The 24,367-nt window shown below is 29.7% G+C and overlaps 1 protein-coding gene across 2 annotated transcripts in view; it reads right to left on the minus strand.

Moving 5' to 3' along the window:
• mwh (multiple wing hairs) overlaps window positions 1-24,367 on the minus strand; it is a 61,251-nt gene that overhangs the window by 2,484 nt on the left and 34,400 nt on the right. For both annotated transcript variants that reach the window (XM_029310929.2, XM_029310939.2), the window contains 5 exons: window positions 23,565-23,637; window positions 16,486-16,715; window positions 3,799-4,090; window positions 2,264-2,482; window positions 153-1,411 (listed from right to left, as the gene is read on the minus strand). In XM_029310929.2, the coding sequence (XP_029166762.1) occupies window positions 153-1,411; window positions 2,264-2,482; window positions 3,799-4,090; window positions 16,486-16,715; window positions 23,565-23,637 (2,073 nt within the window). The remainder of the gene's footprint in view (window positions 1-152; window positions 1,412-2,263; window positions 2,483-3,798; window positions 4,091-16,485; window positions 16,716-23,564; window positions 23,638-24,367) is intronic.

Here is a 24,367-nt window from a genome sequence, read left to right on the forward strand (position 1 = left end):
CACACCATTTTTGTCTAAAACGTTTTGTCTAAAATGAGGTGTACGGGTGGTCTGAGACACCCGGTGTATATATAACAATTTAAACAAAAATAATTTAAATAAAAACATCAATATTTTTTGTTTAAAATGAAAAAAACAAGTTCTCCACCAACCCTGGTCTGTAAACGTCGATTTGTCTGGGCTCGATGCCCGCCAGGATCCTCTTCGGGGTCTCGTAGCCCCTTCCGACCTTTCCGTTCTTCGTGTTCTCGCTCTCATCCAAGTCGCTGCCCTTCTCGAACTTGGCAGCCTCGCTCTTCTCTGACTTCTGCGGCTGCTGAGTCGCGTTGACACTTCTAACTTGTCCCTCGTAGAGCTGATGATGATGCTTGCCGTTGTACTTGAGCCTGGAAGCGCTCAGAAGAGAGTCGCTGCCGTCGCCCAAGGTCTCCTCCTCGAGTTCCTCGTCGTGGGAGTTGTAGGTTTCCACGAGGTCGCAGTGTCTGGCCGCCATGATGACGGATAAGCAGGGTGGGGCTCTTCTGGGCGGTTGGGGATGCAGAATGGCCGGAATTATCGCTTCCTCCACGTCCGGTCCCTTGACGATGATTTTCACGCTACCCTCCATCGACGATTTGGAGGTCTTTCGCGGCCCACCGGAGGAGTTAGGCCTTTTCCCGCCGCTCGAGTCCGTGCTGTAATCCTGATCGTTGCCGAAATACGTCACCTGCTCGTCCTTGGTCTGATTCTGGGACGCGTTCGAGCCGGGACGATACTGGTCCCTCTTGGATATCTTCTCGTAGACGTAGCTCTCGGAGTTGTTCAACGAGATCTTGGAATTGGATCTATATAATTTGGCTTTCGGCGATTCCTGCTCGTTATGGATCGTCTCCTGATCGCGACGATTCAGCTCCTGCTGAGTCTTCTCACTGAACTCCTCCTCGGCGTCCTTCACAATGATCCTGAGCTCCTCGATCACGTCGTCTATCGTGGTTTCCTGATCGTTGCTCTGGGTAGGCGAGGTCTTCTGCCGATTCAGAACCTTCCCCTGGTGCTGCTTCGGGTCCTCGGGGCTGCTGGATCTCTCCGAGGAGCTGATACCCTCGTCCTCCCCGTTCGAGGATACCTTCTGACTTTTGATGGTGTTTAGGATCGTCGTCCCGGATTTGTTATTTCGCTCCTCCAGGTTATTACACTCGTTCTGCTTCTCAAGCTGCATCTGCAGGAGCGATACCTTTTTACTGAGGATCCTGCAGGTTTCCTCCGCGCGCATCATCCTGCGCTGCAGAGCGTCCACGTCCACGCAGTTGTGCGTCCACTTTTGGATTTCCTTGTGCAGTAAATCGGTCAGAGTGTCCTCCTCGCGCCCGTCAAACTCCTTCAGCCATTCGTGAAGTACCTGCGGCTCTAGGCCAGCTTCGCAGGCTTCAGCCTAAAGGAAAGCCAAATATTTCGAGTTAAGGGGATGCTGACCATGACTGTTTTACCGACTTTGAGTTCAAGGGCTTTTCTTTTTATTGGCAATACAAGAAAAACCCTTCTCCACAATTAAAGTATTGATAGTAATGAATGGGGAGCGCTATAATTTCGTATAAAAAAACAAAAAAAGTTAAAAAATTACAGTTTTTTTATCGACTTCTTGCATCAGCTCGTAACAATACTTATTTAATACAAAATTTCTGCAGTTTATTTGTGCATAATATATGGCACTCCCAATAGAGATGACATGAAAGAATAATACAGAAGAATAATATACTTTCATTGTGGAGGATTTTTCAATCTGTATATTCAATAAAAAGTGAACCTAACCTAACTTAAAGTCGGTAAAGCAGAAAAACAGCATCCAAAATAGCATTTTTAAAATTTCTTATGTTTCTTTTTCTTTTCTATTTTTTATCCTAATTACATATTAAAAATATATATGTATTATAAATACATATATTAATATACTATATATTAAAAATATCTTATAAATATTTTTATATGTTAATATATTATATATTCTATATTTTATATATATGTAAATAAATAAATAAATATAATATAATTAAAATATGAAAAATATATAAGATATAATAATATAATATAAATATTTTATATTATAATTGTATATGTATATATTATTTAAATTTATTTAATATAAATAAACATTGTAACTACAATATATTATATAAAATCGTCTTTAAATCTATTATATATAAATAAATAGAAAAATAGAAACAAATATATATGACGAAAATCGAGTGACATTTATTTCTTGTCTAATGATGACGAATGCTCTCACCTGAATATACAATCTGGTTTGTGTGCGAGGGGCGGATTTTAAGAAGGCGTTTAAGAACGAAACCCCGGCGACTCTCAACGCGATAGCTGCTCTGGGGGCTAAAAGGGCGCCCGCCAAAAATCGAAATCTTCCACCTTCCCCGTATTTAAGTCTCAGGGTCGAAACCGCTTCCGAGACAGCCTCGTGTCCGCCTGGCGCCTGGCACACTTTCGTCAAGAGCTGTGCAAAGAGAGAATCCCATACAACTTAATTTACTTAATTTTTTTTTCTTTTGAGGGACGTGATTTTTATTTTTAACTTCATTATCGCGAATAAACTCCTAATATACGTTCGCGCTTTTGCAAAGTCTTCCTGCTCGCGTGCCGTGGAAGTAATTACCATTCCTGATCTTACTGCGCGATATCCGCGCTCTCTCGCGAGAGATAGATATATCCTGAGAAAAGTTAAGAGAAGAGAGAAAAAAAAAATAAAATCGTAAACACGTGCGGCTGGCAAAACGACGTCGACCGAATAACGTTTGGTGGATGAAACGATAAAAACTGGTTTCGTCGGTGAGTACCCTCGAAATATAACGGGTCGAGTGTGGATTACTTTGATTCGAGACACGCGTTTACGAGCGTCCCGGAAAAGTAACTGAATAACCGAATCAGGAGCATTAACTCTTATTCCACGAGGCGAACTTGACTTCTTTCATTTCTCCGATGATTATTTTTTTTCTTCCTTGAAATAAAAGCGCATCCATCGGTCTTATTATTTTTCCAGCACTGTGTTTATTATCGTCGCGTATATTTTTAGAAATAATTAGAATTAATCGAGATGCGAATATATAAATAATTGTACTTATTACTGCTATTAAATTTATCAATTATGTACATGTAATTTATTTTATTAATATAAAAAGTTATAAAATAGTTTATCATAGAATAAAATATGTAATGTTTTACTCTATGACTATTATTTCTTTTTCCTTTCTTAAAATCCGTAAATCATCACAGAAATAAAACATAGAAACATTTTACGAATTTTAAGGAAGAAAAAAAAATAATACTCATTGTGCAGAAATAAAAAATGTATATTAAAAAAAATATTTGCAGCATTATTATATTAAAATCAATTATATGTTTAGTGGCAAATACACATATACATATTTGTATTGTTAAAGAAATTTTTTTCATACACTAAAAAAAAATAATGAAATTAATAAATATTTATTTGAATACTGCCAAATGAATCATTTATTTGAAATAAATAAATATTAATTTAAATATTTTTCATATCAAATCAATATTATTAGTTTCAAATAAATAATTTCTTTGGCAGTATTGAGATAAATACTTATTCGAATTCAATAAATTTTTGTCAGTGTATATATATATATGTATATTGGATTACATCATCGTGGTGAATTTGACAGTTCGGAGAACGATGACAGGAGAAGGCAAAGAATTTCGCTGACATTTCGCGCGACACGGCGAGTCTCTAATTGTTCTTTTTGATCTAACGGTATCGCGACGGACGGAAGTGGCGATTGTTACCTGAAGAGCAAGAACCCGAGACCGGTTCAGACTACTGGTCAGACAAACCGCGAGGGCCAGCAGACCGGGTTGCGCCTGCACTAATAGCCGCGGCGCATCGGCGCATCGTTCGCCGCACGCGGCCAGACACTCCACGCATCCGAGCTCGTCCAGGGCGGCCCTTCTGGTGCCGATTCTGGGCCCGGTCTGGCCCGAGTTCGGCGGCGAGCTCTGGGCCAGTTGAACGCCCCGCAGAGTCTCCAGCAACAAAGTGATCCCGTCCGCGGGCGGAGACGCGAACTCCTGCACGAAGCTGGAAAAAGAAAAATATATGTTGCAAAAATCCAGCCAATGTTTTTCATGTAATTGTAATTCGATTTTTTAAAGCTTATTTTTATATTTATTAAAAAATCGTACAATTTTTTACCGATTTTTCTGTTTAGTTTTCCATTAAATATTCAGTAGAATATAATTCATTAATTTCGGTGGATGGAGTTTGCATAGAAATAATAATATAATAAATAATTAATTTAATAATAATAAATAATAATAAATAATGATGATAATATTTTAATAATAAAAAATAATAATTATTTATTATTATTATTACTATTATTATTATTTTAAAATAAAAGTAATAATAATAAAAAATAAATATAATAAAAATAATAAAAAATAAAGATAATAATAAATAAATATAATAAAAATAATAAAAAATAAAAATAATAATAATAAAATAAATAATATTTACTGATAATAAAAAACACTGGAACGTGTTAAAGGAAATTTTATAAGATCAAAAATTAATAAATAATTTTAAAAAAGGAAAAAAAAAGGAAATTTATTTATTCTACAACATGAATGCAAATTGCAACATTTTATAAATATTGACATATTAAAAATATAATTTATACGTATATATAAATTTAATTTTCGCTACTTGTATTTTTGATTTTTTTAAAGCTTATTTTTATATTTATTAAAAATATAATTTATATGTATATGTAAATTTAATTTTTGATAAATATAAAAAGCGTTAAAAATTGAAAATATCAAGTAGCTATAATTACATGAAATTTTATTTATATGTATATATGTATAAATTATATATAATATAATTTTTTTGTTAAAAATTAAAAAATGAGAAGACAAAGAGAAAAAAATAAATCTTTAAATCTAAAAATTTATTAATTTTAACACAGAGAAAAGTTTATCTTAGAATTTATCCGGAAAATCATGGTAATTATGGGACAGTATACAATTTTATAAGAGTGTCTCTGGTTAATATTTACCGCAATAAAAAATATTAATATCTACCACAATAAGATATAAAATATGTTTGATTAATTTTACCAAAATATAATAGTAAACATTCAATAATTTTAAAATATACTTATTATAATATTAAAAACTTGTGATTTTTTAAGTGTTTTAAATAAAATAGATGGGAATCAAGAAAGTGATAAACATAAATAAAATGTTTTATATAAATTTTACAATGTAACATGATCGACTTATTAATCAAACATGATAAAATTTGTGGTGAATTTTGCGGTAAAATATAATGAAAAATTCTCTCCGTGAATAAACCTTTAAATCTAAAGATTAGTTGAAAATATAAATACATTAGTGTATACATACTAAAAATTTAAAAAAGATTAAAATTTAAACATGTGTATGTTGCAAAATAAAAATTGAGCCTATTGGCCGACTTAAAATATATTTATATTATTTAAAAATTAAGTTTTTAGCTTGATTTATTATTACAAAATTTCGTTGTTTTTTAAAAAATTGTTTTAATTTTCTAAAAATTTATTTTTCTTTAATATATCAATTTTTTAATTATTAATCACAATATTATAATAAATAATAAAAATAAGAATTCAAAATTATTAATTAATTATTAATTTATTAAATAATAAATAATTTAATAAAGAATTTAATTAATTATTAATTAATTAAAAGAATAAATTATGAAAATAAGAATTTCTAAATGCAGAAAAATTAAAGTTAATGTCATTGAAAAAATTACCGCCATTCTGCACTATTTAATTATAATATTTCAGATATAAAGCATTTATGATAAGAAAACTTTTTGCCCAAGCAATAGTTACGTCAATGAATATCGGAGGGGTAGCAGAGTAGTTTTACGCCAATGGGATATCGGGAGTAACATTCTCACTCTTAAGCTGAAAAAAATCGGTATAAACGGTGAAGATATTGCAAAAACGCGAAGAAAAAAAGGACAGTAATTACATAATTACGGAGCTTCTCGCTCGACAAGAAGACCGATCCGGTTTTATGCACGTGCAGCTCGCGGCGGAAATTTTTTTTCGAGATTGTCACCACGAAAGCGAACAGGAGGACAGCTTCGTGATTGGACGGAGGAATCGATCATCATCGATATGGAATATATTAACAAAGACGTTGCAAGACCTGTCCGCGGAATAGTCTTCCAGACACGCACGGCTACTGGATAAGAACCGGAGTATCATTTATACGGGTTCAAAAAATGTTGCAATTTGCATTCATGTTGTAGAATAAATAAATTTCCTTTTCTTTTCTTTTTCAAAATTATTTATTAATTTTTGATCTTATAAAATTTCCTTTAACACGTTCCAATGTTTTTTATTATCAGTAAATATTATTTATTTTATTATTATTATTTTTATTATATTTATTTATTATTATCTTTATTTTTTATTATTTTTATTATATTTATTTTTTATTATTATTACTTTTATTTTAAAATAATAATAATAGTAATAATAATAATAAATAATTATTATTTTTTATTATTAAAATATTATCATCATTATTTATTATTATTTATTATTATTAAATTAATTATTTATAATATTATTATTTCTATGCAAAATCCATCCACCAAAATTAATAAATTATATTCTACTGAATATTTAATGGAAAACTAAACAGAAAAATCGGTAAAAAATTGTACGATTTTTTCAGTCGATGACTCTGTATAAAATAATGCAAATCAAGCCTGACTAGCGTTTCTTCGATCGATCCAGGTGTCCAAGCAAACGCTTCGATGCAAAGAGTAGACATGAAATAGTTTCTCTCTCTCTTCCCTTGCAACTATTTGCGACGCCTTAAGGTAAACAGGTGCAAGAACGAGGAAGTGCACGTTATACTTGTCACACAGTGACAAGTCCATACTCGTGCAATTTTTTCCTCGATTTTGTAGAAACGCTTGGAACTCATCGTAATAGAGTCTCTTTGTCTTCCTGATACAAGTATCGATCTCCAGTTTCCTTAATCGCGATTAAGCGAGATAGAAATAAAAAGTCTTTTCCTACGAAAGAGAAGAATTTGCACTAAAAGCTTTTTATGTTTATTAAAAATATAATTTATATGTATATATAAATTTAATTTTCTATGCTTGTATTTTCGATTTTTTTTCAAGCTTTTTATATTTATTAAAAATATAATTTATATGTAATATAAATTTAATTTTCTATACTTGTATTTTCGATTTTTTTTAAGCTTTTTATATTTATTAAAAATTTAATTTTTATATGTAGGTTTAATTTTTAATAAATATAAAAAGCTTTAAAAAATTGAAGATACAAGTAGATACAATTATAATTACATGAAATTTTATTTATATGTATATATAAATTATATATAAATAATTACATACAATACAATTTTGTAATTAAAAATTTTAAATGAGAAGAAAAGGATGAAAAAATGAATCTTTAATAAAGGCTTGACGAGAAGAATTTGCACACCCAGGTTCACCATTATCGTGGGAATCGTCGCACAATAAAAGTTTCTGTCATTCCTTGAAAGCGAGAGAGAGGGAATTGTTTTTCTTCTTCTAAAAACGGTAATATTCTAAATTCCTACGAGGGCATTGACGTTTCGCCATTCATTTCGCGGATGATTAACGCACATTGCGCGGGAGAAAAAAATTCCAGGAGCTGTCAAATAATTTTATTGTAGTCGTAGAAGAGAACGAGAATGCTTTGTCGAGACTTAAAAAGTTTTACGGCGAGGTGTTTTTGCATGTTTTACGCTCTTGCGAATTTAGCACGAGCATTGTCGAGATTAAGGAAGGACCAGCTTGACATTTATAGCGGAAACGGTTGCGTTAACATTCCGTTATTCACCAATATATGGTGAGGCAGAGGAGAAAAAAATATAAAAAACGGTACATGTAAACAGTAAATCAAGCGGCATTAAATTAATCGGCATATTTTTCGGCTAATGAGAAGCTGTAAAATTTGCTATAGTCGCGAATTTAAAAGATAAGTAAATAATGTGACAAGTTTTTGACAAGTAAAAATAATGCTTTATTTTTCTGACGAATTAATTTTTTTTATATTATATATGTTATATATTGTATATATATTCATACATATATACATAAATATATATAATATATATTATAAAAAATATAAATTATGTGCAACGGATGTATTCTATGCTTTTTTGTATATCGGTAATTAAAAAGACACATATAGAAATAATGTCTTAATTTAATTTATTAATTCTTAATAAATTTTTGACAAATAAAAAATGTTTTATTTTCTGAAACATCTATTTTTAATAGATAAATCAAATAGATAAATTATGTGCAATAGATGGGTTATGCTTCTCTATGGATATATCGCTAATTGAAAAGATAATGTTTCGACAAATTTTTGACAAGTAAAGATAACATTCAATTTTCTGAAAAATCAATTTTTTTAATATATAATGGATAAAAATTATATGCAAATGTATAATGAGGTTCTCTTTGTATACTTAATTTAATATACACATTTTCTTGAATAGCCATATTATTTAATATTGAAAAGACTAAGAAGGAGAATGAATACGTTGCAGTAAGGAAGCCTCTGATGAAAGGAAGATTATATCGGCACTTTTATTTATCTTTCGCAACACATTTTCTTCATTTGCATGCCCCTTTAATCACCATCTGTGTTCGCCCGACACATTTTCGCGTAAAATAACAACAATGCTGGGAATAATGTCTTCATTACTTCATCTCGCGAAACAATTCTCGACTATATAGGATGAAAGTATATAGTCTCGCTGATTGCTAATGATATAACCATGTAATTTCATCGATGTGAAATCGAGCATTAATTAAAATGACGACGAAACAAAAATATTTCCAAGCACCAGTAATTTAAATACGCGCAACATGTTGTGCAACATCCTGGGGGTTTTATATCCCTCCAAGTAGCAAATGACGTCATTAAACGTCAAAATGACGTGACGACATCAAAATAACGTCATCGATGTCAAACTGACGTCATTAAATCATTAAACGTCAAAATGACGTCATCGATGTCAAACTGACGTCATTAAATGTCAAACTGACGTCATCGATGTCAAACTGACGTCATTAAACGTCAAACTGATGTCATTAAATGTCAAATTGACGTCATTGATGTTGAAATGTGACGACGTCAAAATAACGTCATTTTGACATTTAATGACGTCAGTTTGCTACTTGGGATGACGTATAACTTTAAAAAAAAAAAAATTCCGCTAGAATGAGCGTGTTATTTACGGAGGGAAGTGTATAAATAGCGCATGCGTGTAAAGAAAAGGAAGAAAAACGAAGAACGGTGAAACCCTCTCGAACACGTCTCTCGAGGATATGCAAATGAGTCTTAAACGCCCGTGTATTATGCGCTTGCACGATATACAGGGCCTCTGTGGTCGACGTCACCGACGTCTCCGGCGACAAAGAAAGGTGAGAGGAGAGGAAAGAGGGACGGAACGATTCTCTTTCCCTTTTAACAATGGATACATTATGTTACCGGCGTGTGTTATGCATAATGCGCGAGATAACGCAATACGTGCACGAAATACGGACGGGAGGGCAGACCAGAATCTTTCTAAAGGTGTCTTGTCATCGTCGTAAAAACTCCTCGGCGACCGCATTTGAATGCGAAGAAAACAAAAGCTTTGAAGAATGAAGATGAGAGTGACAGCAAGGTAAGAAACGAATATTGAAATGCAATTGAAACGCATCGAAAACATTTTTTTTCGACGCACTTTTTTTATTTTTTTGAAAAATTTAAAGTATAAAATCGAATTATTGTCATTTTTTCGCAATTTTTACTGATTGGTTTCGTGAATAATTTTAATAGTGCGAAAAGAGTTAGCAATATGACTTTATTCCTGCAATATACTTTTGAAGAACGAAAAAACTGTAATATATTTTTCTCAAGTTTATATAAAAATATATTGAATATTTGTCATTGTGGAATTTTTATATAATTATTTTTTATATAATTTTTAATTAATTTTCTTTTATATAATATTTCATAATTCTATTTTGACAGCTCAGAGAATTTTAAGAGTGAATTTTAAATACGAAAAGAATTAATTAGCAGTATGAGTGTGATTGTATTCCTTTAATATACTTTTAAAGAACGAAAAATTGTATAATATATACTTTTCTCAAGTTTATATAACAATATATTGATAATTCTACTTATTATTTTATTTTATTTTTATATAAATTTTTATATAATTATAATTATATTTTGACAGCTCAGAATTTTAACGAGGAGAATGAATTAGCAGTGTGAATGTAATTTTATTCCTTTAATATACTTTTATAGAACGAAAAAAATTGTAACGAATTTTTCTCCAGTTTATACAAATATGTTGAACATCTGTCATTGCAAAATTGTATATTTTGACAGCTCAGAATTTTAAGAGCAACTTTTAAATACGAAAAGAATTAATTAGCAATTTGGGTGGTTGTATTCCTTTAATATACTTTCAAAGAACGTAAAATTGTATAATATACTTCTCATTATACATATATCAATTTTATATCTAATTTAATACGAAAGCTAAAAAAAATCGTAACATGTTATTCCGAGTGATTAATGATGAAACAAACGCGATGAACGCGGAAAGCGTTAACCGAGTTATAATTGAACGATGGCCCAACTAATTGAACGAGGCGTATAAAGGTGCGCTTGTGATGTGCAGCCTCACTTTTAAGAAGAATGAAGAAGCGGGATACGAGAGGATATATTATTATACATTGTAGAATCCACTGAGGTATAACCAGCGAGAGAGAGAAAAGGAGCGCGCTTTAGGAGGCAAATGAGGCAGACAATGACAGATGTATGGCGGCAAAAAGGCAGCGCGGCCGGCACGGCGTCTGATATTGCTATAGAAAAAGATCTCCCCGTTTTTCATTTGTGTGTAGTAGGATGCGGTTATGCATTCACTATTATATGCCCGGCGAAGCACCTGTGTACGTTCGGGTTCGGTGGCCGGTCGAGGCTTCTTCGCCTTCAAGGCGACTGATTCCCCTGCTCGTATTACGAAAAATTCTATAATAATATGCTTTTCTTAAGTCTGTATAACAATATGTTGGGTATACCTGTCATCGCAGATTTAATTAAAAATTAATTATACGAAAAGGGAGAAGGAAGAATTGTATACTTCGACAGCTCAGAATTTTACGGTAAACAATTCTACTTATTATTTTATTTTTATATATATATTTTTTATATTATTTTATTTTATTTTATTTTATATAATTTTGTTTTATAGAATTTTTATATAATTATAATTATAATTTTGACAGCTGAGAATTTTAATAGTGAATTAACGATACAATTGAACATCTGTCATTGCAGAATAATTAATAATTAATTATTCGAATTTTACGGTGAACAATTCTACTTATTATTTTATTTTAGTTATATATATATATTTTTGTATTATTTTATTTTATTTTTATATAATTTTGTTTTATAAAATTTTTTTATAATTATAATTATAATTTTGACAGCTGAGAATTTTAATAGTGAATTAACGATACAATTGAACATCTAGGCTGTCATTGCAGAATAATTAATATTTAATTATTCGAAAGAGGAGAAGAGAGAAAAAAAGAGGAACAACCGAAAACTTTTCCTTTTTTTTTACTTTATTCATTTTTTAATTTAAACATTTTTTTTGTATATTAATTAATAAATAAGAGATACTCTAGCAAAGATATATCGCCTACCAATATTTTTCTCTGTCAATTCAAATTGAAATAAATTTTTGTTTAGATTTTTCTTCTTCATATATTGTTTTATATTAATTGTAAGTCAAAGTGTTTCTATAAATATAATTTATACTTATTTGATTTAATAATAAATTATAAATTTCATATATGAAATATGCATTCTCATCAGGATTTAGAAAAACTGGCTATGAAAAAAAATATATAAGATGATATTTCCTTCAGTAACAACTAGATCTTATTGAGAGAAAGTAGAATGATTTAATTTTATGCTATCGGTTTTATTTAATTCGAGGTGACTTCGAATGAGTATCAATATATTTTTTTTTTTTTCAAGAGAGAGTTTCTTGCACAAAAGAAGACACTCATCAATCATAAATTTACTAGAAAGTTATAACACGTTTTCATATAATTGTTGCAAAGAAATAGAGCGACGTACTATAAAAACTGGAGTTAATAACCGATTTTCGCTTTACTTATATTTGCTCATCCTTTATTAAGGGGATCCTAAACATCCTTGAGAAGTCTGTTGTTTGTTTCCTGTTTAATCGACAAAATGTGAAGTTAGATAAACTATAAATCTATTTATTGACTATACGGATTGTTTTTACCTGAAATTGGACCAGACCGGATTTGGCATTGGATAAAGGAATATAAGTGAATGTTTAGATACTAATTTGGAAGCCTAGTAAACGAGAATAACTCATCCTACATTTTCGTGCACGTGAAATTGATATCTATACTAATTTGGAAGCCTAGTAAACGAAAATAACTCATCCTACATTTTTGTGCACGTGAAATTGATATCTAAACATTCACTTATATTCCTTTATTCAATGCCAAATCCGGCCTGGTCTAATTTCAGGTAAAAAACAATCCGTGTAGCCAATAATTAGGTGTATAGTTTATCTAACCTCATATTTTGTCGATAAAACAAGAAGAAAACAACAGATTTTTCAATGACGTTTAGAATCCCCTTAAAATATACAAAAAAGCCGATCTGCGTGGATAGAGTCCATGGAAATGCGATCGAGCACTCCGATAGGGCTTCGGGTAAACGATACACCTGTCGTTTTAGGTGTTTCATCAGGAAGAAAGGCTCGTTCGGTTAGATCGATTTGCAATGGCGTGCGACTATATACAGTTATACCGTAATATCGGCATTTGATTATGTCCGAGGCCGCTACTTTGCAGCCTCAGCTTATCCGCCAACATCTTAAAGACACCGGCACATATTATACCTCATCTATCTAGGACATTCTTGTCCGCCATATGACGCGCGCGCGAGGATAGAGCCGTCAACATCGCGTTTCTTTTTTAGTTTTATTTTAAACGTGATGTACCAGGACTTGAAAAAAATTAATATTAAGCGTCGCGTCTTTAATCATCCAACTAACGGATCCACGTTTTTTCCTCTCTTTTCCTGTCTTTTCCTCTACCTCTCTTTATGATCGATTATCTGCATCGTGTACGTCGTTTGTAATCGGGGAGAAAATATATCTTTAATTTCGGAATTGCCGCATGAGATGCAAATTGTTTTTTTTTTGTTCTCACGGTTATGTATGTATGTCGAATCTTTGAGATGCAATATTTCATATACAATATACAAAGCGAGAATCACTGTAAATTATTATTATTCTTATATAATAAAATTTAAAATATGACTTTATAAAAAAATATATAAAATACAAAATTTAATATAATATTATATATATGTATATAATAAAAAAATATATAGAAAAATATAGAAAATAAAATTTGATTTGTGGACAGAAGGATATTCTGCAATTACAACTTTGTTTCAGATAAGCATGCTTTCGAAATACTTTTAAATTTTATTTTTGTTTTTTTCTTTAATTTAATTTTTTTACATAAGAGTCTATTTTTCTGATTATTTTATACACGAAGATACTCAAATACTAAAATCATGCAAATTTATGAAATATTCTTATTTTGAATTTATTTTGACATGATTTTTATTGTAATGAATCTTGTAATATAAAGTTTTCGATCATTTTTTTGTAGAGACTAATTAAATTAATTAATTGATATAAAAAAATATATATAATTGTATATAAAAAAATGTGCAATTGCATTTCGCATGTAAAGATAGAGCTATCAATAAATGCTATTCATTTGTGTTATGTGAAAAATTTAACAAATATTTTAGTGGAAGAGTCAGTATATTTTGTAAGGTATTGCATATTTTATTTTATAATATATCACAATAAATTATAAAATGTCGTAAAAATGATTGATTTTATTTAACTACTTTTATATGTAGAATAATAAAAAGATTTTATTTATACCAAAAAAATTTCTGTCAAAAACTATATTTTAGGATAATTGCCAGCAAAATTAAGTACAAAACAAGCTCACATATCGCGCAATTTATCTTTGTCAATTAAATTATTTCACTTGTTCAATTATTTGAATATCGTTCTCATTTCTCGATTGCGTGAAAAATGGAAAAAACCTCACCAATGTGTTCATTCAACACATAAATTAGAGAAGATTGGATTTGAAGGATTGGATGTCGCTTTGTGTTCGATCGTTAAATTTACGAGCTTTATTCGCGTCAAAAGCTGCTATTCCAATTCAGTCATTATTGCCGCAGTCAATCAATTAGCTATCTTGAAATCATTATGATTGTAAGCGCTATTAATCAATATATATAGATAAACGTGCCTCGAGCGCTTTGGCGCGAGACAAACATCATCGATCTTCTGTCTGGCAGTATAAAACATTGGGAGAGGAAACGTCTAACGATAATGCGCGATTTTTAATCATCTTTGAAGTTAACAGACGTGCGTATAGTTATAGCATTTTCAGTGCAATTTTCGCTATTCTATATAAATCTCCCTTATTTAGAGAAATAATTATGTATTTTTCAAGATATTTAATTTATCGAATTATTATTTGCGGTTAAATAAATTATTTAAAAACATTGTTTTTTTTAATAATTAATTTTTTTTAATTAATTATTTTTTAAAAATTAATGAAGTAGTTTTCGCAATTCTGTAATTTTCTTTAATGATACCTATCTTTTTTAAGATATTTATAATTTTCTGCTTCAAGTGTATAAATGCAAAATGCGAATTATTTGCAATTGATTGGAATATTTTTTCGCTCAACAGCTATTTTTTATCATTTTTTAAAAAATTGTTTGCTAAATAAATAAGCATCTGTCTTGCTTGTACATTGGTTCATTTACCTATTTTTATTTATTTAATGAACAACTCTTGCGTGATTTTTTTTTGTATATATCATCCCTAATATAACTCAAATTTAAAAATTACTATATCAACAAAATGTGGAAATTTAAATTAGCGCAACGTCGGTGGATTCTTTTTTAACACTTTTATTTCATTTATACTCTGAGTCTTCTTGCAAGATAAATATCTTATAACCTTTCGTCATTAGTTCCACCTGGAAAGCACGAACAGCGAGCGTATATTTTAATCATTCGCAAATAATTCATATCCCGGCTCTCTTCCGTGTGTTTCTCGTGTGTATAATCAGAAAATTCACTGTTCTTTGAGAATGTGAAATAACTCATGTTATAAATATAACTAGTAATCACTTCTTCCAGAACTCTTACAGATATAATAATTTTATACTCAACCATGTGATATACAAGATGCGAAATTAGTGGTATAATCGGAAAAAGTAATGATATTGCAAGAAAAAAATAAGACATTTATATTTTTTTTCAATACATGGATTTATTTGCGATAAAATTGGCTTTGACATTCAGTAAATTAATGACATAACATTTTTAAGTTTTGAAAGACCTCTGAAGATTTTATATTATTTTTTTCGATAATAATTATAATATCTAACAAAAAATTGTTTCTGTTAAATAATAATTTATACATAATTTTTTGTCTTTCATTTTCTCTTTAATTTAATTTAAATTATTTAAAATTATTTTATTATACATATTTTTAAGTTAAAAAATATATTATAAATTTCAAAATCAATTATCTCGGAAATAGAGCCTCGTATAAAAAAATGTTATTTAAGTATATTTTCGACTTATTTTTTTAGGTACAATTTAAATTATTAACAATTCAATTATACCACCAGTTATAAAACATCTCGTACACAATATGCATGCGTGCATAGCATAGTCACTTCCTTTATTAATAAACATTCGTACAGTGATTTGATTAAAATTGAAATCACTTTAATTTCCCTCATTTGTAACCTTTACATCTCTTTTATATTTTTAATTAAAAAAGTAATCTTTTAATTGATTTTTGATCTTGGAACATTTAAGAGATTTTATGATATAGATCAGATAAATTAACGGGGGGAAAAGTCAAGACAATCATCTAATTATCGGCCAAATATTTAAGACTGAAGATGAAGTATAGAATATTTTTTAGTTAACTATTTAAAATTTAGATTTAAATAGTTAACTATTTAAATTTAAATTTTTTATCTTAATAAATATTTAATATCAAATAACACATTTGAAATTATAATTAAAGATATAATTATAATTAATATTAATATTAATATTAATATAATATATTAATATATTAATATGAGAACATTAATATGAAAAATGTCAAAATTTAAAAATATATCAGATTTTTATATACATGTAAAAGTTTCTTGTCGGACTATGTTATTCATTAATAAACGATAAATAAGAATAGTTTTTCATAAGCACTAACCTGGGAAAAGCAAGCCTGAGGTCGGTCCTGAGTTTGTTCAACAGCTCGCTGACCGATGTAAATTGTCTCAAGGTCATTTCGCCACTTCCGGATGCGTAACCGGAACTCGAACTGGTTGTCGACGGCAGGGTACCTTGAGAATCTTGAACTATTCCTAATGGGCGTCTTCCCCATCGTCTCAGGGCGATTGCATAATCTTCAGCGTTGTACGTAGGTGGTCTTAAACGCTCCTAAGAACAGATTCAGATCATTTATAAATACAAAACGAATATGTCTAATATTTTTTTACGCTACGAAAATATATTCATCTATATGATTAACGATATTTTTTCCAATCATACCCACACAGATATAAAAATATATAATATATAAAAATTATATTTTTGTATAATATTTTTTATATTATACATTTTATACAATATTTAATATAATATACATTTTTATTATATAATATAGTTTTATATATTATATAATATATAATATATAATATATAAAAATATATTATATAATAAAAATGTATATTATATTAAATATTATATAAAATGTATAATACAAAAAAATATAATTTTAATATAATTGAAATTAAAAAATATAATTAATATAATAAAATATAATTAAAATTATATATTATATAAAAATATACATATATATTTTTATATAGAAAATTATAAAATAATAATATTTTAATACTAATAGTAATTAATTTTTATCTGTATAATAAATATATCTATGACGAAAACTTTTCTTCTAAAATCGTTAAATAATGAAAAAAATGGAATGGAATAATCGCCTTAGGATTGATTTATTAATTTGCTTAAAATTATAATAGAACAAAGGAGTAAAGAAGCCTTGTATGCTTTGAGTGAATCATGAAGAAGGTGCAATATATTCATGTTGAAAGGTAAGAAGATATCTGCAGTTAATTTCATGACGCTTCCGATCATAAATCGATAGGGTAATAGTAGTAGTTTTTTTTTTAAGAAACTAAGATGATAAATGCCGTGATAAATTTAAGAAGTTACACAATCATTGTATAGTTTGAAATCTGTTGATTTAGATAAACTTTTGTAATCAAGCGGAAGAGCGCAATTCCACTTTCTCCGTTATTGTCTAATAAATGCACGAACACGATAGATAAATTTATCTATCGTGTAACAATGCGTTAATTTGTATTAATATTACAGGATCTATAATGCATGCTATAATTGCATAAATTTGTATAAATAATATACTTGTCCCTCAAAGACTCGATGGCCATGATAAAAAAATACACGAGAGGTCTTTTTCCCCTTTCGTGAGTCTCTCATCAGCGATGTTTCCTCGCTGGCACACGCAAACAAATTACGTAAAATTTGTTATTTACTTTCATGCTTGTAGTTTACGTAGAAATGTATAAATTACGAAGCGATCCACTATTAATGTACACGCGGAAGTAGTATTTATTCAAATGAGTTAATTACTTTCGGACTCCCGTTCCTGAAGTACGGTTCTCTTCTCTTTCGATATAATATAGATTTATTAAACCAGCAGAATGGTTGGGCGATGTTTGGAAAATTCGTAAGAGCCAGAAATCGCTGGAGAACGCATTTAAAAAAAAATTTAATTACAAAAATTATATGCGATTTTGATATATTAGATATATTTTGTTTATATATTCGCGGTCTTATTAAAAAGAAATTGTAGAAAGTGGCAGAAGAGTTTTAGTTTTGAATCCAACCCTATAATTCGCGAAAAGAAATAAACAGGAAATATAAGAAAATTCTACGATGTTGTCGAGTTTCTGGTTTGCGATCGCGTGTTTCTTGTGTCATATTTTATCGGCAGAATCGTTCTGCAATCATAACACGAGTCAAACTATTGGATATGACCACAAAATACACAAAAAAGATTTTTAAGTGCGAGAGAAAAGAACTGATACTCGAAGATTTCAGGAACATATTTAAATAAATTTTACGGTGCAAGGATAATTAATAATCACAATTAATTTCGTAATAATAAGGTAAATATGTTAGTCCTTCAGCAAGATTAATTCCTAAACAAAAATACGTATTATTATTAAGTTTTTTTTAATTCAATTCAATCTTATAAAATATAAATTTATAAAATAAAGCTATACATATTTAAATTTTAGCAAGAAATATATTTTACACGTTAATCATAATTTTCTCAAAAAAATCTTTCTCAATATTATTTCAAACAAAAAAAAATGTTGAGGAATTTTTTTTTAGAAAATACGATTAATAAATTTCATGTAGGTATAAAACGTTTTCTCGACAAAATCTAGATATTTCGCTTTATTTTATGTTTGAATTTTTTCACATATTTATGAATTAAAAGAAGTTTTAATATTAAAAAAAAAACATTTTTGTTTAAAGATCAGTTTTAGGAACTTATATATGTTTATACCTTAAGTGTTGTGTTATTGTTATAAGTATTAGAAACATCGTCGTTATGATTAGATACGACGTTGATTGTTTTTACTTTGTCTTTATGAAGTATTACAATGATAAAAGATAAGATTTTACAATTGTGATTTTATCGGTTATTAACCCTTCTATCAATGAACGTGTACCTATTTTTAAATGTTAAAAATATATCAGAATTTTTTTGCCCAAAGGACCTTTGTATTTGAGAACCTAAATATATAAAGCGAAAGAATTATTAAATTAATAAATATTTATTTCAATACTACCTAATAAATCACTTATTTAAAACAAATAAATATTGATCTGTTTTTGAAAATTATTTTCTTATATCAAATAAATATTTTTCACATCAACTCGATATTATTAGTTTCAAAATGAAATAAATATTTATTCGAATTAAATAAATTTTTTTCAGTATTTTATTATTTGAAAAATTAATTAATAATGATCATCGCAATGACATCTTTTTCATTAAAAAAATTTATTTTTACACTGAAAACTGTTGTTGTCGTATATTCGCGGCGGCCATATTTGTTTTGCTTCAGTAGCGCCTCTCTTACCGCGGTGGACGTTTTTTTCGCCAACAGACCGGAAGAAAGAAATTATTCACAAAACTATCGCGTCTTTTGTCTTGAAAATCGAGAATCTCACGTGTGACTGCAAACTTCACATAAAAACTGCACAATAAATGTTTATAAAATCCAAGAGGCGGTTTCAATAATTATCAAGTTTATTATATATATAGAAAATATACGAATTAAAGTCACTTTACTTGAAATTAACTAAAGAATGTAGTTTTCTTAATTTTTGTATAACAGAGTGTGTCTAATCATAATGACATCTTTTTCATGAAAAAAATTTATTTATACACTTAAAACTGTTGTTGTATATTTGCGGCGGCCATATTTGTTTTGCTTCAGCAGCGCCTCTCTTACCGCGGTGGACGTTTCTTTCGTCAATACTATAAAAAATTGTCGCAGTATTAGATATGTTGAAAACACGCAATTGCTATCCGGATATCCGTACATTGATGAAAAGATGAGAAATTATATATTAACAGAAGGCTTAATTGAAAGAGGGGATTAATTAAAAGAGCCGATCTTTTATTACTTCCGTTTTTTAACGCGCGGTATTAAAAAAAAATGTGAAATTGACATGCGCCATCGCCTACAACTGATGATTTATTGATAAGAACTTTCAATAAGTCATCAATATTTCATGTGCCTTTTTACGAATTCCTTCCGCAATTTAAGTGAAATCGCCGCGCGTTTTTCGCTGACTTTCTCGCAAAACGATGGAGCATCGCGTATGACGCATATTTCAGGTACTCGTCACAGTCGATCTAATTTCCAGATCATCCGCGAACAATTTCCATTTTTATTCGAGCTGATCTTGGTGTAAAACTTTCACGTCCAACGTGAAACGTTAAAGTGAAAACATATATCGTGTGTATTAATTTTTATGCTATATATGCATTAATTTATCAGGCGATAGATTAATTAATTAGATACGATAATAGCCTATTTCCGATTAATCGAATCACTCGGGGATTAATTGCGATGCATCGCTATCATGGTATACATTGATATCTATAAAAGCGTATGTTAATTACATTAAATGGCCATAATATATAAAATATAAATATACATAAAAATATAAAATAAATATTATATATAAATATATTTATACAGGGTGTCCGGTAATGGTCGCCTCAACCGTCGTGTGCAGGTAGAGTAAGTTAAACCGAATAAGAAAGTCCTCTACCGTTTTGCGATTTTCGCAATAATTATTGTGTTATTAAATAAAAAAGATCGGCCAATCTAAGCGCGCGACGAAATGAGACGGTCCCCTGTCACACGATACACGGCGCGCGGCAAAGCGGAGGGAGGAGCGAACGCGATGGCTACGAACGGCGCGTAACGCTAAAGCTCCGCGACAACTATTTTCTCTCTTTCCCTTTTCATCTCACTTTCTTTACTAAAAACGAATCTTTTTATTTTCAAAATGGCATCTTGATTAATTATTGTAAAGTACAGTTTTGAAAAATTAATAATCGCATTGACATCATTTTCGACGATGTATCTCATTAAAATTTAACATGCATACAAAGCAAAATAAGAGTCTGATGCAAATCACACCATACACGGAGAGAATTTTCTCTTATTAGAATTTATCCTGAAAATCATGGTAATCGTGGGATAATATGGTGTAGGAAAAATATTATAAGAGTTTTTTTGATTAATATTTACTACATTAAAAATTATTAATATGAACATAGTAAAATTAATCGAGTACATTTTTTATTTTATTGTGGTAGATATTAATATTTTTATTGTGGTAAATATTAATCAGAAAAATTCTTATAAAATTCTTCCAGTACCTTACTGTCCCACGATTACCATGATTTTCAGGGTAAATTTTAAGAGAAAATTTTTTATGTGTAGTATTCGGATACGTTTTATCAAAATTTACGTTTTTAAAATAATCAATAAATGATAATAACAAGAGAGAGAGAGAGAGAGAGAGAGAGAGAGAGAGAAAGAGAGAGAGAGAGAGAGAGTGAGGAACGTTATTATCATAAATGATAACGTTCCTCACTCACTCACTCACTCTCTCTTTCTCTCTCTCTCCCTCTCTCATTATTATCATTTATTGATTATTTTAAAAAACGTAAAATTTTGATAGGATGTATTCGAATACTACACAGAGAAAATTTTTTCTTAAAATTTACTCTAAAAATGATGGTAATCGTGGGACAATGGTATTGAAAGAATTTTATAAGAATTTTTCTGATTAATATTTACTATAATAAAAATATTATAGAAAAGAAAGTGAGATGAAAAAGGAAAGAGAGAAAATAGTTGTCGCGGAGCTTTAGCGTTACGCGCCGTTCGTAGCCATCGCGTTCGCTCCTCCCTCCGCTTTGCCGCGCGCCGTGTATCGTGTGACAGGGGGCCGTCTCATCTCGTCGCGCGCTTAGATTGGCCGATCTTTTTTATTTAATAACACAATAATTATTGCGAAAATCGCAAAACGGTAGAGGACTTTCCTATTCGGTTTAACTTACTCTACCTGCACACGACGGTTGAGGCGACCATTACCGGACACCCTGTATATAATAATTTTATACAATATTTATTTAAAATGTAAGAATATAAAATCTAAAATAAAAATGTAAAAATATGAAATAAATATAAACATAAATAACAAAAATATTTCTTAAATTTATTATATTATAAGTGTATTATAATAGTCGAAAATGTTGATATAAGAATATTTACGAGACGTTACGCAATGCATCAAGTTGTATGTGCGTACATATATGCCGTTAGCGACAAGGTCAAGGCGGAAAGTGACTTTGCTACTTTAGCAGAAGGTCGTTTCTCTCACAAGTTAATATTCTCTTTCTCTTTCCTGCACGCACATATACATCTGTCAACTAATGTAAGTCGGGGCGATGGTGTTCTCACGGTAAAACCAAAGTAAAACCAGATGATCGGCTGTTCGGCATATCTGTTCTTTCCATCGGAATTTCATCCTATGAATCTAGATTGCCGCGAAGACGCGATTCGAGTTATGTCATAAAGCTTCCTCGCCGTTTACGCGTCAGCTGATCGGCACGCGACGGCAAAATCGCCGTCGTTTATATGTTTTGCACCGTAATTTACTTAACGTCTGTACCAGTGTTGCGCTTAGATGATTTTAAAATTAGCTAGATAAAGCGAAGATGATTTTTTAAAAATATATATAAAATTATATAGCGATTTATCTAGATAACTTGCACATAATATTATATATTATTTTTAAGACCGCTTACAAACATAGTTATAAAAAAATGTAAATTATAAAAGGGATATATATATTAAAATATACTCATATTTTTATTTATAAGGTTTTGCCACTTGGGTATTGCTTAAGGTTTTACTGCTTAAGTATTTCTAAAAAAAAAATTAATTTTTATATCATAATATAGAGCAAAAATTCAGCTTTAAGAATCTATTCTTAAAATCGCTGTACAATAATTTTTAAGGGAGTTATAAACGATTAAAGTAAAAATGACATTTTCTCTTTAATTTGCAGTAACTTGATAAGGAAAGATCGAAATTTAAATTTTAAAAAACGATTTTGCAGGGAAAACTTCAGACTTTAACGTGAAAATGTCAAAAGATTTTTCCAAATCTTCTTGTGCATGCGACATGTCTACAAAGTGAGAAAAAATTTTCCATTTTGTTATGTTCGTTGTTTTCTGTATATAAAAAATATCAGAATTGAAGAAAATGAAAAAAGCTACGATCTTTCGAAAGTGGAGGTTTCAACCTTTAAAACCCTTTTTTAAAATTTGAATCATTATTTTTCGAAACAAAGTTACAACTATTTAAAATTTGCCTATTTTTTGGACAATTTTTTGGATATTTTAATTTATATCCTTTTATAATTTACATTTTTTTAAAGGATCACATATAATCCTAAATCAAATTATCTGAACATTATTCTAGATAATTGAGTAAAGATAATACTTTTTTATCTAAAGTATAAATGCAGATGTAGATAATACAGATTTTTATTATCTGTATAAAGATAAGATAAGATAACATTAAAGTATCATCTAGATAATTTTATTTAGATAACAGCAAACACTAATTTCTACTTTACCTTTTCCGGCTGAGGTCCCCATGGTTTCACGACCAGCAGCTCTTCCTCCGCATTGGGCGCCATGTCCGACTCGCTGAAAAAAAAATAGAAAAACACATTAATTAAGGAATAATCGTGAATTTCAGAATTTATTCGATTCGAAGAAGAAACACAGATTTATGTGCGTATGCAATTTTATTCCATCGTCGTTTATTTTTTCAGAGGAAAATTCCGACACATTTTTAACGCTTGAAGTTGCTCTCCGTTCATTGATAGAAGGGTTAAATGACGCGTTGCTTTTCCCGAGAAGTACTTTCGTCGCTTTTTTCTACGATCGATCGCGGAATGTTGTATTTAATTAGCGAATGGCGCACACACATAGCGCTGCGGATCGCGCAGATCTGAGTTGTAGAACGGCTCTACGGAATTTGCTTCGCGGTATTTTCAAACGGTACCTCACTCACGTGATACGTTCCGCCAGAATGAAGGCGATCGCGCGCGTCAGTTCCGAATCTGCGTTTTATTTTATTTTAACTATTTTTAAGTGAACATTTAATTTTTTCTCTCAACCATCTCATCTAATTGCTCCATTGAATCAATGTAATTTAAAAAACAGATAAATATTTATTTGTGTCAAATAAATAATTCATAAGGCAGTATTAAAATATAAATATTTATTATTTTGATAATTTCTTTTAGTATGTATCAGGCTTAGAAAATTATTTAATTATTATTAAAATATTAAAAATTATTGAAAATAAAATATAAAATTATTAGAAATTTGAAAAATAAAATTAATCAAGTCCGATGTAAATTTTGCTTTA

The sequence above is a fragment of the Nylanderia fulva genome, unplaced genomic scaffold, assembly GCF_048542155.1.
Source record: "Nylanderia fulva isolate GAGA-0341 unplaced genomic scaffold, ASM4854215v1 Scaffold71, whole genome shotgun sequence".
NCBI lineage: Eukaryota > Metazoa > Arthropoda > Insecta > Hymenoptera > Formicidae > Nylanderia > Nylanderia fulva.